Genomic DNA, 19121 nt, shown 5'->3' on the forward strand with positions numbered 1-19121 from the left:
TATATAAAAATATATATTAAAATATATATTAAAATATATATATATATATATAACTATACAAGTATAGATTTAAATGGTACACATAAATAATGCAGTGTAATGGAGCCTTACCAAGGAAAGTTCCCTTTGAAGAAGAACACAGCATTATTCTGTTACCACATGGACTCCAATTAAATTAACATTTAGAAAACTGCACTTAGTGACTGCCGGGCACTCAATAAAATTAGGCTTTACCAAACAAGCATAATAGCTTTGCCACTATTACATATGTCCTAGGTTACAGAATATAACTTACACATACATGTTTGTATTTCACTATTATATTCAGTAACACCAATATTCAAAGCACCAAGAGAATTCTCCAATAAGTACAGAATCTTTTAAAAATAGCATGGATTAAATATGGTTTGCCAAACAAGAAGCAGGAAGCAACTCTGAATAGTAAAATGATCAAATGAAGTTCGATGCATTCTACCCTGGGACTACCCAACTGCTGGGAATGTACAACAGCTTTCCAAGAATCTGTAGAAAATGAAAGTTTGCATCAGCTGCTCTTCAACTGAAAAAGAAACTTGCTGGATCTTACAGACATAAAGATGACTCTCCAGCAGCTGAAATCTTGAGGGAACTATTTAAGTCATACACCTGTTTGGCCTCCTTCTGCTCAGTACAAATCACCAAGCTCTGTCCTTCTGTGTTTACATCCCTGTGAGAAAGCAGCTGCCTGCTGTGTGTTACAATAGGTAGTTTAGGAACAGGCTCCTGGAGTGAACACACTGGCAAACCAAACTGCCAGCAGCTGTAAGGATTCTGGCTTCATAGGCTTTGTTTGTGACTTTTTTTGTTGAATTCCTAGCTTCTCAGCCTTGAGAACAAGTCTTATTTATATCTTTAATGACCTCCTCAACACCAAGGACCACTGTGCACAGAGAACAAATTCAAAAAATCCTCACTGAGAACAGATGTTATATTTTACACCTACACGGAGGATATAAATAAATCCAAACAAACAAACAAAAAAGAAATCAAAACTCAAAACAACAACCCCCCCTCGTTTTCTTAATTTGGAAAGTAGCAAATCAGACAAAGAAGCATCACAAGGCTAGCAATACAAAAGCAAACTAAGAGCAAGAATACTCACCTGCTTTCCATACCATCTCCATTTAATGATGTTTTTCATTATTATAATTACCTCTTATATCAAAATTATCAAGCACAAATAGGTGTGAAGAGGCAATAGAGCTTTCAGGGTACCTTCCATTCCTTCCAAGTCTCTGATTCATCAGAGATAGGGAGTAGCAGAGAGGGTCAACACAGGCATATCCATACACACCAGAAACAAGAGTCAGCCCTGGCAATGAACTGAACACATCATGGGGCAGCACAGGGAGCTCCCTCCTCCATTCAAAGGATGGGCATGGGAAAGGGTAACATGCAGCCAACACTCACCTGAAGGAAAAGGGTAGGGATAGAGGATATTTGTCTTTCCACCATAAAACTTCTCCCTTTTAATCAGACGACCCCTGAGTTAAACAGAGGGGAGCAAGGTCTGAAAGGAGGCAGAAGAAAGTCTCAGATTCACAGAACAGAATATGGATGGTGCTTTTCTTCTTTCCTTCCTTCTCTGAGCAGCCCACCATTCAGAGAAGTATGTTCTTGGGACACTGTCCTCCATAAAAACCAGACCAATCTTAAACTCATATGCATTTAGGAACACCTCCCTTCAACAAGCTGTGGCAATGCAAACAAACCCTCATGGAGATACACTTTTAAGGTGTAAAAAATAAGACGAGTATCAACAGGAATACAAAGGTAGTCAAGGAAAAAAACCATAAGATAGAAACGGCAGTGACAGAGGGTAAACGTTTCTCAAGGCAGCAGGAGACAAAACATCTTAGTACAAAAGGCAACTATGTGGATGGACTAAAGAGGAGAACTTTTAAAAATAAAAAATCAACAGTAGAATAACATAGTTATTATTATCTCAGATAGCATGGAATTAAATCCCAAAAGTAAAATAGAAGAAAATAGTTATCTTTTCTGTTTGTGAGTAAAAGCTTTTCACTGAAACACTTCCATTAACCTCAACAGAAGGGGGTGGGACAACAGGGGAGAAGACTTTAAAACCTAACTGGATATGAAAAGGAAGTGAAGGGACAGGCTGGATTAAGTTTTAGGGAATGAGCAAAAAAAAGCCACTGCAAGACACTTGTCCTGGTGAGCCACAATATTTTCTCAGGAAAACTGAAACTCTGAAAAATCTTCACTACATAAATGCTTTTTTCACTCCCACACTTCTAATTACTATAGAATACTAAACACCTTTTTGATGTTCTGTTAAACAATCCAATACTTTTACCACTCAAATAAAAAAAAAAAAAAAAACAGAATAAAAATATGTTTTAATAATAAAAAATAGTAAAAATAACACAGAGGTAGTACCACTTATTCTTTCTCTCAACTGACAAATTTTAGTAGTGTCACTTGAAAGGAATTGCTTTAACTACACCTGTTCATAACATTTGCCTGTTATCTAGTTCACACATTATACAGCTCCACTTATGCAATGTAAAATGCACTATAAATGCCTAAGGGATAAGAAAACGTTACCTAATAGTGTTTTACACTTACTTGATGAACTCGTTCTCCAATAAATGGTATATTTTTATTTCCAAAATTCAGGTAAGTCTTGCCTGTCACTTCAAACTTACAGACACCCTGAATTTTTTTATCTTTGAACCTGAACACTGTAAGCAGAAAAGTTCTTTTTAGGAACAGAGTGTATTTTAAAAGTTCATTAGAGTATTTTAATTCCAGTGAACGACAAGTAAATATTGAGCAGCCCCACAAAATGTCTTGCCAAGTGTGAGTGTTCTTTCCCCAGCTGTATTTTTTGATGATGGTGGCAGATTCTTCCAAAAGCTTCATAATCTACATCAGATGATATAAAAGTTGTCCCAATAGGTATGTGTTTCCTCTTAACAGCTCCTTTCCTGGCAATTAGCTGTGTCTGGGAAACGAGAAGTGTCAGGCTTAAAAAAAAAAAAAAAATCCAGTACAAACCATGGTTGAGAGAATGAATAAGTTTTGGGGATCTTGGCGTGCTGCAGGTTTCTTCGGGAGCATGCAGGAAGAACACCTGGCACACACCAGTTTTCATAAGGAAATTAATGTAGGGGTTTTCTGAGAAAGTAGCTCAGACTGAGAATTGAAGTAATTTTTCTTCCTCAGAAGGAAAAGAGAAATTGCTGACAAAATGCAACACTTTCTCACTTTTTTTTTTTTGCTATGAAGCTTGTTGTGCTCTGCAACATACACTATATAGTCATTTTGTTTTGCACAATGTTTAATAGTTTTTCCTTTTCCCATTTAATCCTAGAGATACAGCAATTCCTTCATTATCTTCTGAATGGGAAAGAATTCCACTTTTGCAATTTATGGGTTTATTTAATATCTAATAAAGAGTGCCTATGAGAGTCTGTGCTGGAAGAGAGACTATCTGGAACAATATAATTTTCGCTCGTTTTCATTAGTTGAGCAACATTTCCATGTTGCTCAGGAAAATGTTGTAAAAAAGGTAGCAGGCTGGAGGCTGGTACAATAATGATCATCACTTTTACAGCCTGTACATAAATTAAAATACACAAATGATTTTGGACCAGAACCAAGAGATACAGGCACACAGCCAGTCAGATCAGATGAACTGTTAAGGTGACACAGGTTTAGGCACATGATGAGATTCCAAACTACCTGAAAAGTGACAGCTGTGAGAATGCCAGAGCTCTCCAAGTCCACTGTGGTAGCTCCAGGAGAAGAAGATTGCCACAGAGGACCACAGGCTTCCCCACCTCCTCCTCACCCATGTGTCCAGGGTCTCTCTCGTGCTCAGGCAGCCTCCCTGAGGAGAGGCAAGCAGCAAGGCACCTGCACCCAGCCCGTGTGCACCCCCCAGCCTTAGGGCTCAGTACAGGAAAACATTGAAAATCACTTAGTGCAACACTGAAAGGACAGTAACAGAATAAAAAGTGGGAATTTTCTTCCCAATGTTCAGGTATTAAGTAGTTATTATTCCCCCACCCCACAATGCACACTGTGCAAGAAAATTAGCTTCCTGATTGTCAATGATTGTGAACTCTGAGACCATGTATGTCTTAGTGTATTTATATTCATGAATAATATAAATAGGAAATCTTGAAAAAAAAACTATACCTATATAGAAAGAAGTGTATAATATAATTTTTAGAAGCAGAACTGAGTTTTACAAGCTAATATACACTGGCTGAATTACCTTGCAGCTGTCAAGCTAAAATTTCTTCCTCTAAAATACTCCATACTGCACTTCTGTGTAAGTGTAGTGGAGTTAAATTATTCACTGGAAATTGTACTTGTTTCAAATCTAACTTTAGACAAATCTAACTTTATAGACATAAACAGGTACTGAATTCTACAGAACAAACCCAAACATTGCAATTCATAACTTTTTATCAAATAGTTTAAAACAATTGTTCTGTAAGTGCAGCCCAAAGATCACCTGCAGTTTGCAAAGCCTTTGTACACCCAGCTCTCAAAGTGAGCTTTTAATAATTTCGTGAAGATAAGTTTCACTGGCCAGCAGGTGAATCTTGTGATGTAGCCCATACTATTAATAGCAACCAATATTAATATTGGTTAATACCAACATTACCAAAATTCCTGTTTTAAGGGGACAGTGCTTGATCCCTGATCTAACCACAGAACTCTTCACCTGCAATGAACACTTGATGACTGATGTGACCCAGGATACATTGCAAATCACAGGGTGGCACTTTTTGCTGCAAAAATGCTGCTAAAATAAATTCTCCTTGGAAGTTCCTGATTAGTCAAACATTTGGGGGAAATAGACCTGTCTAGGACCATCCTTATGAAACCATGACAGTTGGACTGTCCAGCTCACAAGTTCTGCACCCTGTTAACTTTTGTAATGGCCTGAAAAATTCATGTGGAGGTGGAAATAACAGTGCATTTGTGGCTAAAATTTCTGCTCCAAACATATTTGGACTAAAACTAAACAAAACTAAAAGCTTCAGATACCTTTTGTGGGAGATCCTAGGGGACTGAATGGAATTCTCCTTTTCTTTTTCAGGAAACTTCCATGGACAAACATCACCTACAAGTCTAATGCTTTCCAATGGTGTTCTCCAATTCCTAGTCATTTTATTGCAATTGCCTGGATTCTGGCATCCTTTCACCAATTGTTAAGCCAGTCCATTAAGTAAAATCAAAATAGTGAAGGAATAAAAAATATCACTCTATATGGGAAGAGTTAAAGGAATCTATCACTGATTGTCACTCAGAAGTACAAAGATTTGCATGACTGAAACCTAATTTTAGACACTGAAAAACAGTTACATTTCTAAAAACATCAGCTGCAGCTGCACTTGTTATTCCAAGTAGCTCTGCTAAAGTTTTCTCATGGGTCTGTCTATTCACGTTGCATTTCTGGCAAGACTGAAATGGTAGCATTCTCTGAGACACTGCAGCACACCATTTCTGTTCTCCTACAGTGTCAGCATTATAGACTAAGTAAAAGAAGAGGGAGAGGGGGAAATCCCCATGGTTTTGTGGAGTTGCAGCCTTGGATGGTCCCTCAGATGAACTCGACTGTGTAGGACTCTGGCTGCACGTGGACAGGCCTGGGTCCCTTCTCCAGAGCTTTGAGCTGGAGCACAAACGTACAGGCCTCTAATGCCCCTTATGGAGATACAGAGCATGTACTCAAGTTGCCTGATCCCTTCACATAATTTCTGGCATTCCAGTGTACTCCCAACAGCAACTGCAACCTTCTCAAAACCCCAGACTGGGAGCCCTGAAAGTTTTTCTTTCTTTCTATAGAGTCTGCACATAGAGATACTTGGAGGGAGACACAAACTGTCCTCAAAGAAGGACCACAAACTGCTTCCTGAAGAGTTGCAGGCAATACAGAGATTACAGAACAACTAAAACCTCCTTACATCTCTCCTGGGAATTCACTCTTTCCAAAACTCAGATTTTTGGCAAAATCACATTTGAATCCCAGAACCTGATTTCTAAAGTTCATGTCGTTCTTGATGATATAAAAATGTTACTAAGAAAAAGCCTTTTACTTTTTTGAAATTTCAACTCTTTTCTGCTCTTTTCAGTGGGTTTAATTCTCTCACTGTGAGTTAATACTGAACCGAATTCAAATCCTTAGAATTACAGTCAACAAATTATTTTTAAATGTTCAGATTTGAAAATACAATTTCCCTATGTAATGAACTGTATTCTCTGTTATTCACCTCCTGCCAGAGCCTTCCCACAGATCTGAATCTCAATCTAGCAGAATTCAACAATCAACCTGATAAAAACCCCCATGGTTATATAATGGATTACTTATCAGCAGCAGTCACCCACTGTTACGTGGTAATACAACAGTTACATGGTTTTGGCACATGCAAATTGTTGCAGAATCTACTACTAACTACTTAAACACAGTTTAGAAGAGCTGACTTTTAATGTTGTCCTCTTTACAGTAAACAATGTGCAAATGCTATCTTAAATTAATATTCAAGAAATATTAATATTGCTTATAAACAGAGAAAGAGAGATAATACTGGGACCTGCTCAAGACACCACGGGGGCACAAGGCAGAGTGATAAATGGAACTTCAGAACCCCTGGGTTTAATTGATTCACTTGATTTCTCTCCCTTGTCTGACAAAAGTATCCTTTTGTTCTTCAATGCACAAATGTCTAGAATCAATCTGGATTTTTCAGAGCTAAACAGTGCATAGTCTCAATATTTCTTGTTGAGGTGTTTTTGTGTGCTTCACAGTCACAAGCAAATTAATGTGAAGAAATCCAAATAGAAATATGTCAGAAATTATGTGATTCCTTGCTTTTCTTTATTCTTAGAAGAAAAGTTCTTATTTTACATTTACAATGGATTAAAAAGCCATGAAGTGCAAAGCTTAATCCTGCTTAATAATAATAATAATAATAATAATAATAATAATAATAATAAACAGAAGCAGATAAAAGACAGCCCCTCTCTGTTTCACAGGGTATTTGCAGTATTCACATTAGACAGCCAAGGCAGAAGTACTATGGATAGTGACCAGGAAAGAAAGGCAAGGTGAAACAGTTAAGTAGAAGTCACAGATTACTCATCTAACCAGCTAAAGAAAACAATCTATAAATACCAAACAAAAGTCAGATTTAAAAAGCAAAGTTGGAAGATAATAAAGTTACAGCTTTAGGTTTGTACCATCATCCTAAATATAGAAACAAAAAAGAAAGAAAGCATAAGATGCCTGAAGGAGTGGACAACAGGCAAGTAATCAAAGCTGGCATCACTGGCAGAGCAGAGACAAGAGCTGGCACCTCTCATTTAATAAACCAGATGGAGAAGGATTTTCACCATTTAGCTGTAGCCTGGAGGCAATACAAAAGCATTAGTATTTGATGCAACAAGATGGACATAACAAGAGAAACGCGGGTGACTGATTGGATTTGAGGGGGAAAACAAACCAGGAGAAAAGGATTAAAGTAATTGAAATGGTTACACTTCTGAGGCACAAGACATTGCTTCTACAGGGAAGAACCCACTATTACTGTTGGCCATCAACACCAGCCTACATCTAGAAAACAATTCTAAAGGACAGATGTGGAACAATTGGCTCTGACCTCCTAAAAACATAAGTCAAAATTTGTGTGCCATAAACAAGGGGTTTCATCACACAAATAGGTCTAGCTAATCATACTTAAATGTCTGACATACACAGTAGTAAAGATAACAGCAGGGTGAGACCATCCTATAAGAAGACAGTATCTAATAAAAGAACATAGAAATACCCTACCATATGGACAAGCCACGAGTAAGACTGTGGGAAGTGGAAGAAACAGCAGAAAGAACACTGTTTTCCACCTGCCCTCTGGAAAACAGTGTAAGCATTCATGTAAAGAGAAATCGCAGTATGTTGGAATAAACCATACACATTTGATCACATGTTTAAGCAAATAAGGCAAAACAAAATGAGGAATTAGCTTTTCCAAATCCTCTGCATGCCTGGGGTGTTGACCAGAGAGATTAACTGTGTTAACAGTTGACTAGCAATCAAATATATTTTAAAATTGGCACCTATATTTGGTTACTTGTTTGTTTTACATAAGTAAAAAGCTATATATCAAAATAAAATTTTATGTTGTATACATGCATATAAATACAGCCAAAGTCCCTGCAAAAACCTCTGCTCACTTTTGGAAATCAGCAGTAAACCTCAAAAAGAGCAGAGGAGTACTTCAGGAGCTTTAGAGCAGATACAACATGTTTCCTAAATAAAACTTCAATATATATAATCTGAAATGGTTTTGCAATATGTAGATATATTTTAGTAACATAATTAAACTAAGAATAATGCCAAACAGATTCAGAAAAAGTATCTTGAGTAATATAGGAAGTAGAAACAATACTCAGTGGGAAACAGAAACTGTAAACCCATGAAAATAATGGAAAAAGACATGAAAAAATAAAATAGGATAGGCAAGTGAATCTATATAATAGACCTCTATACAAGCTGTTTCAGCATTGTCTGGAGTAAAATTTAAAAAGTGAGGTGCTGTGTACCTTGGAAGTAATCCTAGAATACATGAAGAAACAGAGGCTTTACTCTTTCTTTTCCATTTTGTTTTTTTTTTAATGAAAAAGAGAGAATATTAGGCCAGGACACCCCAAACACCCAAATTCTGTAACATTCTGGCACAAACATTCTGGGACTATTTAATCTTTTCCAGTTGTCCAGGGCCAAATGCTCATGTGCTCTGGATATGAACACTCCAGATAAAGTCCACAGTTACTGCACTTTTGCGGAAGAAACACGGAGAATTACAGGGAAACAAAATAACAGTCAACATACTTCTCAGATCTTATCAGCAGCTGAAAATAAATACACAGATTGAGGAACACATTCACTGGCACTGTATTAGCTGGATACCTCTCTGTGATCATTATCTGCCTTTGTGTTTCAGTCCTCCACAAATATGGTCACCATAGATTAGTGAGACACTTGTTTGTGTAATCAAAAAATCGAATATCGTGAGGACTTAAAACAAACCTGAAGTTGATAGGTCAAGACATTATAATCCTGTCAGAGGGTTCTGAACTTACTAACAGGTTTTCATAGGAACCACAACTCGTACAGACTCAGAAGAGGCTGGCAGCACTGAAGAAAGATAGAGCTGATTAGGGAGAAACAGGAAATCATGGAAAATTGCTGAAGATCCTGGTGCTCAACCCACAACAAGCACAGCTGTAACTCCTTATAGCCCAGTACCTGAAAGCCAAAATTTGGAAGTTTTATACACTGAACATCTTTATATACCTGAACCAGTAATGCAAAGGTGGAATAAAACTTTACAACTTCAGAATACTACCAAACCTAATCAGTGGGTGCTCATGGTACTCAAACAAGACCAGAGTTAACTGGGATATGGGTGGCCATTCAGCCCCAAATTAATGTATGACTCATTAATGTTAGGAAAGTCTAGAAAACAGGGAAAAAAACCAATGGAATACTACATTGCTAAAGGTTTGCCTTGGAAAGTTATTGGTGAGGCAGCCAAGATTTCAATAGAGCTGTTATCCTCAGAGCAGCTTTCTAGAGAACAGAGTCTATCAAAAGAGATTTTACTAGCCCTTACCTCTACCAAGTTACAGGATACTGCTTGTATGACTAAATGGATTAAACTCTTTACAATTCCTGAACAGGAGGAGTCAAAATTAGGAGGAGGCAGAGAAAGCTCTCATCAGTCTCATCACCATTTCAGTGACTTTGTAAGAAAACAAATATGGCAGGGGTATGAAATTACACAGAGATTGCAGATGGCACATCAGGCCCCATCTACTGGAAACACAAAACAACCAAAACCCAGTAATGCAGTTCAAAGCAAAAAAGAGGAAAAAAGTTTGGTAAAAGCCAAAGAGAGATTGGGACTGAATAAACATCTACAGATTTCTCACTATTATGAAGTTACCTGAAATTAGATTCCTAATTGCTGTGCAAATAGCAAGAACCCATTGCATAACACAATAATCTCCTAAAACATAGGCTCTGTTTCTTCTAACAACTTCTAAGCCTCTTTTTGGCAGCCAGGCTTTGCCCAAAAGGGAGCACAAAGGCTGCACTACAGAATGCAGTCTGGCATGTTGGTCTGAAGGGAACATAGGAAGCAAAGTAAAAATTAACAAATTGTCAGTCAACAAAATTTACAGGCATCCTAGAGGGAATGCAGAGCAAATCCCACAGCACACCACAAATTCATATCTCTAAGGGCAGCAAGACAACATGCACAGAGCTATAAAACATAACTAGAATCTTTCCACAAGATTCCCAGACACTTATAAAACATGGGCTGCTCTTATTAGACCCCCTTATTAGATCCCTTGTTAGACCCCAAATAAGGGTTTTATCCTTCCTTCCTGCCCCTTTAGTAGAACAGGAGACAATACAGCTATATCCCATTGCCACATGATATTGCTTGCAATAAGCGAAAAGTTTGCTGTAAGTGAAATTGCTTGCAGCAAGTGAAAAGTGATCACAAATAATCAGTGGCACTTCCTGATTTCTTCAGTCATGCTACACTACTGTTGCATCTCTACAATCACCACACTGCTTCCTGCTGCCCTTTGTGCAGGCTTTGTGCATTCCCCAAGCCTGTGCAAAGCTTGGGGAATGGGAAGATGCTCCCTACTCAGCATGCCACTGCTTCCCGTCTGTGGACAGCAGAACGGGTCACAAGAAAGATTCCTCAGATGGCAGCAAAACATTGGGTATACTGCTATTCATAGCGGAAGGAAGGGCAGAAGAGGAGGGAAAGGAGCCTTCAGGTCTCAGAACACAACAGGAAGATACACTTTCAAAGACAGAACATTCATTTTAAGGGCCAGATGCATTAAAACAAGACCAAAACCAAACAACTAAACCAACCCACCAAACAAAAGCCAACCAAAAAGCAAATTAAATACTAGTAAAACTACTGTATCATCCCAGAATTCAGAAAACATGGCAGGGCAAGAGGAGGAAGCTGAATCTGTCACTACTGATGTGAATAAGCCCTTACTTTTCTTGGACATGGAGTTTTAGGGGAAGGAAGATTATCTCCTCAGCAAGCAATTCGCATGTCTGGAACAAAAGGCAGCAGACCAAGCACTGGAAGAGGTGATGTGGTAAAAAGTCTCTGTGAAAGCACCTGAGAGCTAAAAAATGCCACTAATGCACACACATGGTCAGCAAGATTGAGAAGGGCATGACCTGCCTAACAAGCCATAAGGAATATAAAGGAAAACAATTTATATACAAAAAGTATCCATGACTATTCATGATAGGAGAAAATAAATGAAATGAGATTACAGAAAGGGGAAATTAAGATAATGGAAATGCAATGGAAAAGAAATGGTTTTCAAATTCACATACATCCCATGAGATGATGTACTAGCCTTGTGCCATATGTAATGACATGGATCATCAATGCAACCTCAGTCATAAATCTTGAGTTGCACCATGCCATTAATGACTTCAGCTTTCATGCAGACAAAGTTTTTGATTAGAGTTACCGGAGTTTCACAAGCTGGTGGTGTGTCCTGGCCACCAGACTGAAGAAAGAAAGAAAAAGTGAAGGAAAACACTTCAGGTAAGTATAAGATGCTGATAATTTAGTCCAAAAAGAAGAGAACTTGACCAAATATGTGTCCGTGTTAACAATCTCTAGATTGTGTCAAAGTGCTACTTGGTCTATTCTGGCCTTGTAATATGTTCCCTGTTGAATTTCTTGCATTTTGGAGAGATCACTCGGCAGCATCTAAAAAACCATAATAATAGGGCTCTTGGCATTTATCCTGAGGATTCTTGGGAACTTCCTTTTTGAGTTCTCAGAAAAGCACTCAATTTTCCTTCTTTCTTGAGCCCTTAAAGGAGTTATCATTACAAGATACAGTGTTTTGACATTATCTAATCTGTGGTTCTTGAAGAACAGAAGGATTTACTGAAAGTTTTAGATTCATAAGAGTACATTCACTGCAGAACAAATACTGGACCAATAGCTAAAGGACACCTTTTTATTTACAAAATGTACAGCTAGACTTATGGATAGCTTATTAGAGGCATACAATTTCAGGAGTCTTACAGTTAAACACTTCACTTTCCCTATCTTCTTTCACTTTGATTATTTAATGAACAGAACAACTGCTGTGAAAAAGCAAGCCTATGTTAGCAGAAAATAATTTTGTCATCACCATTTCTTAAGCAACACTGCCTGTTGTAGCATGGGACTGGTCATTCAGATTACTGCTCAACTTCAACTATACCTTGTAAACTGAGTATTTTCACTAAAAAAACATCCATTATGAACTGAGAACACCCATCAGTTTGTTTTACACTACAGTAAGGGCATGTATCATTAATCTAAGCACAGTGAAGTTATTAAAGCAGAAAAAAAAAGAGTAAGTACCCAGATTTCTACAAAAGGTCAAATATTATAGATACTGTTGAATTACTATAATAATACATGTTATTTGAGAAGGTTCATTAAAAATAGTTCTGTTACTCTTAACTCCTAATACCCATGTTTAAATATTTCACCACCAAATTGTCAGTGCTTCAGAAAATTTGTTACTGGCAAAAGGAGCCTACAAAAAAGATGGGGAGATGGAGAGAAACTTTTTACAAGGGTCTGTAGTGATAGGACAAGGGGGAATGGCTTCAAACTGAGAGAAAAAATGTGTTAATGCCTTCACAAAAGAGGGAGGGATGGGAGTCAATGGATGGGAGTCTTCCCTAATGATAGCAGAAAAGGATGTTAATGTCTTCAGGAACGACTAGATCTGAAAGAACCAACCAGAATGGCTGTGGCAATATTTAGGGCAAATGGGTGTTAATGTCTTTGAAATGGGTCTTAATACATCTACAAAAATCAAGCCACCAAGTTTGTTACAGAACCCAGACAACTTTAGGGTAATAGGAGAAATGAGTCCACACAAATCTACTGCAGAGCCCAGACAGTCTGAACTTCTGATGGATCCACAAAATCCAGACATCCTTCCAAACTTTAGGGGAAAATGACAATACGTCTTTTGGGGGGAATGTGTGGTAGGCAGTTGTTTGGGAAGGCTGTACCTTCATCAGCATGGAAAGGAAGAGGGCAAGATGTGGTCGGGAGTTTAGGATAAAAGGAGGCTGCATCCTCTAAAACCTTCAGAGAAACCCCATGGGGGAATGGCCTAATTGACTCTCTTCCTTTATTAGAATAAAGTTGCAGGATTCCTCTGTCTCCTTTATGGACACTGGCATTTCACAGCATGGCTTTTCTGCAAAAAACTTCAAAAGAATAGGTTTGGATGTTAGGAACAAATCCTTCACTGTGATGGTGCTGAGGCACTGAAAGAGGTTGCCCAGAAAAGTTGTAGATGCCCCATGCCTGGCAGTGTTCAAGGCCAGGTGGGATGTGGCTTTGGGCAGCTTGGTCTAGTGGAGAGGGTCCCTTACACCAATTACCTATTAATTACAGTTACCTTCTCCTACATAAAAAAACCCCCACTCCTACATCCCAATAAAGAGAAGAGAAATAAAAAACTCAAGAGAATCATTTAACACAAGAGGCAGACAGTGCCACGAGACACAACTGTGGCACATGGTAACTTTGCAATACCATGTAACCACTGCCACCTCTTCATAGGTCAAGGAAGACGTGCTTGCTAATTTTATTCCCTATTCACTTAGCAATGCTGTTCAAAATGAATGAATCAACTCCTTGAAACTCAACAGCAAATACTTGTCACTGGTGAGTGTCATGAATCCTTGTACAAACACATCAATAAGTTTTCCTGAGTAAAATGACACTCGTCCCTTCCTGCCCTTATTAAGAATTGGGATGCTTGAGTCCTCAGGTGTCTCATTGCTCCACACTTATACTACCACATCTCAAAGAAAAACAAACTGTCCCTGCGTCAAAGATTCCCTTCACACTTTTTGCCCTGACAAACTGGCAGCCACTTGCCATTTCTGGGACAAGGAACAGCCATCAAGTTACCAGTAAAAGAACAGTGATTTAATTCATGTTGGGATTTCACCAATTCCACTTTGTAAGTAAGCTTTAATAATGAGCCCTAATAAGCCTAGGATGTTAATGGCAGTACCTAGTTTTGACCTATAAATATTACTCATATTGCAAGTTCACCTAGAAATCACACCACAAAGTTGGCTTACATTGCTCCAGCAAATTGAGTAACTAAATAACAATAAGCAATAATAACAATAAGTTGAAAAGGGGTTGAAAAATTTGAAAACCAAGCAAACAATCAAGCAAAGAAATGAAACAAAAACCCCCATCTACCAAACTCAATATAGTTTCGGAAAAATTGTGAAATTACACCTTTCATTTACCTGAAACTGGGATAGTAGAAGTGTGAGAAGGATGCTTTGTTCTAAGATGTTTCCAGGATATTTTGGAAAACTCCACAATCCCACTATCATTTATTTTTATTATCAGTGAACATGTAAACACAGGCCAAAGAAGTAAAGGCTGTGGTTAACAATGCAGCAGCATACAAATTGCAAGAATGCACGACTTACTTTCACAATATTTAGAAACCTTTTATTATCTTTTTATCTTTCATCTCTCACCCTTCTAACACACTACTCCCGGCAGCAAGGCAGTATTTTCCACCAGTCAATTAAAAAGGCAAGTGACTCGAACAAAGAGTGCCCCAGACACTGACAGATAAGAAGCACCACATCCAGCACACAGTCCATCCAGCACAGCACACTGCTAGGACAGACAAGGAGACACTCCACTGATGATTGGAAGAAAACACAGGAGAATGCATAGAGATAAGAAAATCCATCTTGCCTACAGCAATACCTACTTGTTAAAAATGAGAGAAACAGATATAGTCATCACTGAGTAACCAAAGGGAGGGACTGGGCCTGAGTACCTTCTGTATTATAGGAAAAATACATTAACAAGTCTATTCCATATGAAAAATAAAATAAACCTTGAGTAAAGGTAAATTAAGAGAGTACAGAAAGTGCACCATAAAAAAATGCTTCATGGCAGCATCTACATTTGAAATTAGTTTTAGGAATGTCACCTCTGCTCCCAATATCAATTAAGGATTCAATACTTCTAAATAAATATGCATTTGGCATCTACTTCCATTCAATTTTCAAACAGCTGTAATGCCAGTTCCTTCAGTCTCCACCTCTCTTCCTCACCTCTAATCTTTCATTCCATACTAAATGCACTTCCATAAATACTGCAGCAAACAGAAGATACAGTAACTTTCAATTGAACAATTCTGCATAGCACCATAACTCAGCCAGGACACAGATCATCATCTGGTTTTCAGAAAATCAACACATTGCAATATTCTTTGATGATACCAGCTAGGGCTATTTCAAAACCATAGGTTTTTTGTAAAACTGTTTCTGAAACGCATTCCACTATCTGTTCATTGTTATGAGCTTTATTAGAAAGTTCCAAGTATTAGAAAATATATTATAAACATCACATTTTCTGGACACCAAGAAATACATTAGTAATAGTTTGGATAGTATCTGAATTCAAGTTCTTCACATTTCAGAAAGCATTTTTAAAAGGTAATTTTGACTTCTTTAGGTGAACGTGGAGCATTCTCATGGTTCAACTCCACCTGGCAACTAAGTACCATGCAGCTGCTTGCTCGTTATTTCCCTGAGTGTGATGGTAAGAAGACTCAGAAAAAGAAATACAAAAACTCATGGGTTGAGGACTGTTAAGAACAGTTAAGCAGTTTGGAAAAAGTCAGAGTGAAATATTATAATAAAAAATATCATTTTAATGACAAAAAAACCCCCTAACAACAGCAAATAGGTAAATCCAAGAAGAACAAGTAATGCACAATGCAATTGATCACCACCCTCTGACTGATGCCCAGCCTGTTCCCAAGAAGGCGTTGGCCCCTTCCAGCCAAGTTCCCCTCCTCCCTCCCCCACCCAGTTTTCGTAATAAACATGACATCCCATGGTATAGAATATCCCTTTGGTCAGTGTAGGTCAGTTGTCCTGGCTGTGCTCTCTCCCAACTTCTTGTGCAGCTCCTCATTCACAGAGCATGAGACACTGGAAATCCTTGACTTAGGGTAAGCACTGCTTAGCAACAACCAAAACATCAGTGTGTTATCAATGTTATTCTCATGCTGAATCCAAACCAGAGCACTGTATCAGCTGCTAAGAAGAAAATGAACTCTATCCCAGCTGAAACCAGGACAAGCATATAAAAATGCTACCAAGCAGCTACAGGGGCTGCAGAGCTGTTCTCTGCATGCGTTCCAATACAGTTAGTTGGCTTTACTGACTTTTCTGACTCTCTGAAGCATTATAAATGGAGAAGCTTGCACACTTCTCATATTGCTGACTTGTGACCACTCATGCTCTCTCTGAAGAAGTGGATTCATGCATGCCTCCAAATGCCCCCACAAGTCACCTCTCAGTCCCAGCCTCAAAAAAGATCCCAAGCTATATCATGCTTTTCACAAATCAGCCCAGACTTCTTCAGAAAGAAAATCTAGGAGCAGAGATCAAAAAGAAGCCATGGTGTTACCTAAACAGAACACAAGTCCAGATTATGTTGTGGCACACATTCAGGGACAGGTTAACTACTGCCAATGACTCCTCTCTGGGTAAAGAGTTACTGGGCAGGCAACTAGGGGGAGGAATAAAGGATCTGTATTGCTCTAAACATGTACTAGCCAAAGAAAGAATGTTACAAAATAGAGCACCTTTTGTATAAACCGTGTATCTTTCATATTTTCTTATGTAAATGATTTTATTAACAGAGCTCTACAGTTCAAGCACTCAAGCTTTGTGTGCAGCATCAGTCATGCACTGCCAGTCCTGCTCAGGCTGCAGCTCAGGATGTGGGCAGGAGGATGGACCTGTCCTGACCCAGTCCTCAGTCCAGCTCTGCTGCCTGGGCCTGCCTGAGCAGAGCTCCCATCACAGCCAGCAGGCTCCTACACAAAGATCACTGCAGGCATTAAGGTCACCAATAACAGTGTAAGATTTTAGAAATACTGTGTTAAAGGACAGTGTGCATCTGTCAGCATTCCACTATACGGCTGAACCCTTTTCCATTTCCTCTCTACTCCTCAACTAGTCTTTTTCACAATAGATAAGCATTTTAAGTGTAAGCTTTCAGACTGGGAAAAAACTCCCAGATAAAAAAGGAATTCTGTTACCAACCAGAAAACGAAAATATATAATTTCAGTAACATAACACTACAGTGTTAAACAAATAATGTACTAAGAAAATGAAAACTATTTACATTTTTGAAAAATTCATTATTTCCACATACCTTACTTAAAAAGCACTGTGAGAATTACAAATCTTGCTGCTAAAGAGTTCTAAATAATTATGTTCAAAGCAGACTGCTCCTTTATCTAGTACAAGTCAGCCTTATGCTAGGAAAATTAACAATACATTGAAAACTGTACATGTACATTCTAGTCAAACACACAGAAAGACCAGTTCATATACCACTGACAGGCTGTTGTCACCAAAGACATTTGGTTTTGGTTTTTCTCAGAATATTTATGGCAGCCTTGAGAATGCAGAAAGTTCTTTAAAACAAATATTATACAAAACTTGGATCTAGAACAAAAAAAAAAAAAATGAAAACATTCTGAAAGAATGACAAAGCACAGGGGAAAAGAACTATTGTGAAGCCAATAGTTTCAAAACCAAACACCCACTCATAACTGGCATGGTTTAAGTCACAGAGAACAAAAATTCCTGCCCAGAAATGACATGTCAGCTAACATTGAAATGTGAGTTGCAGGAAGAAAAGAGAAAAATGCTTACCTGTGAATAGAAAAAGAAGCAATAGACCTAATGAGGGATGCCACTGCTCCAACTTTAGCAGCTTCCACTGCTCCCTGTAACCTGTATTGCACAGTTTCACCATAACTGATGAAAGGTTGGTTGTAGACGACAATCTTCCCCTTGGCCTCCCGAGCTCGTTTGCGCAGTTCAGCAAATGAGGCTACAACCATGACTTCTGCTGTAATTCCTGAAAGAAAGTATTACAGTGGTTTTAGCAATGCTTTCCTATAGCTCTCCTGTGGCCACTTCTAGCAGACAGAAAAGCATGGACTGTGCAGCACTCAGGAAATCAGCGTTAGGTTTTATTCCTGAGGAAGGAAGATGATGTGAAATGCTACATCAGGGATCAGTACCAAACAGATGAGCTAGAACCTTGTAAACCATGCTATCAGGCTGGAATTAAAACATAACCTGAAGGGCAAGAAGGATACATGGGGGGAATTTTGCTCTCTGCATCGGCTTTAATGTCTTACTGTAATCATTTGTAGTACCAAAACATTTGCAAAAGCTGCCCATGAGATTAATTAAAAAAAGATAGTAATCTTTTCATGGAAATGTTTTGATATGTTGCTAAACAACTTAGCTTAGCATAAGACAGCTGGAAGCCCATCTTTTTAGACTGTAACTCCTATAAAATTATTTAATTAGTAAATTAAATTAAATTAAAGCTCTGCAGTGTCAACAAATTTTGCAGTGTGCTTAATAAAAATAATAATAATATCATCATCATATTTAAATCAGGAGAATATAACAGTTCTATTGGATCTCCTTTGGGGAGTTTTTCTAGGAATCCACACTTCCCAGTTCATGATACATAAAACACAGGCAGGTTCCTGTGCAGGACAATTCACACACATTAAGTTAGATCCCACTCCAATCTTTGTTTTTAATAGTTGGAATAGTTTTAAACTGCTGTATTATCTTACTTGAAAAAACAAAGAATGTTACAGATAAGACAGAGAATCCTTCTAACTTTTAAGGACATTAATTGAGGAACTATATTTCACAGCATTTGAGAAGTAATTCATTAAAATTACAACAATGCTGAAAATTCAATTTTGTTGATTGGTTACAGAGATAAGTAGAGACTGCTTAACAACACAGGCTGGTACTTTGCTTCTAAATATAGAAGAAGTAATGGATGTCTGAAATTTTTGCGTTGTACATTTCATCCGATAGTCACAAAATACATAAATGAAAGCTGAAACTAAT

General features: G+C 38.1%; 1 protein-coding gene across 2 annotated transcripts in view; it reads right to left on the minus strand.

Annotated features, from left to right (window-relative positions):
- CPQ (carboxypeptidase Q) overlaps positions 1–19121 on the minus strand; it is a 149203-nt gene that overhangs the window by 98482 nt on the left and 31600 nt on the right. For both annotated transcript variants that reach the window (XM_063172044.1, XM_063172055.1), the window contains exon 3: positions 17889–18096. In XM_063172044.1, coding sequence (XP_063028114.1) covers positions 17889–18096 — 208 coding nt within the window. The remainder of the gene's footprint in view (positions 1–17888; positions 18097–19121) is intronic.

This window comes from Melospiza melodia, chromosome 1 (assembly GCF_035770615.1).
Source record: "Melospiza melodia melodia isolate bMelMel2 chromosome 1, bMelMel2.pri, whole genome shotgun sequence".
Lineage (NCBI taxonomy): Eukaryota > Metazoa > Chordata > Aves > Passeriformes > Passerellidae > Melospiza > Melospiza melodia.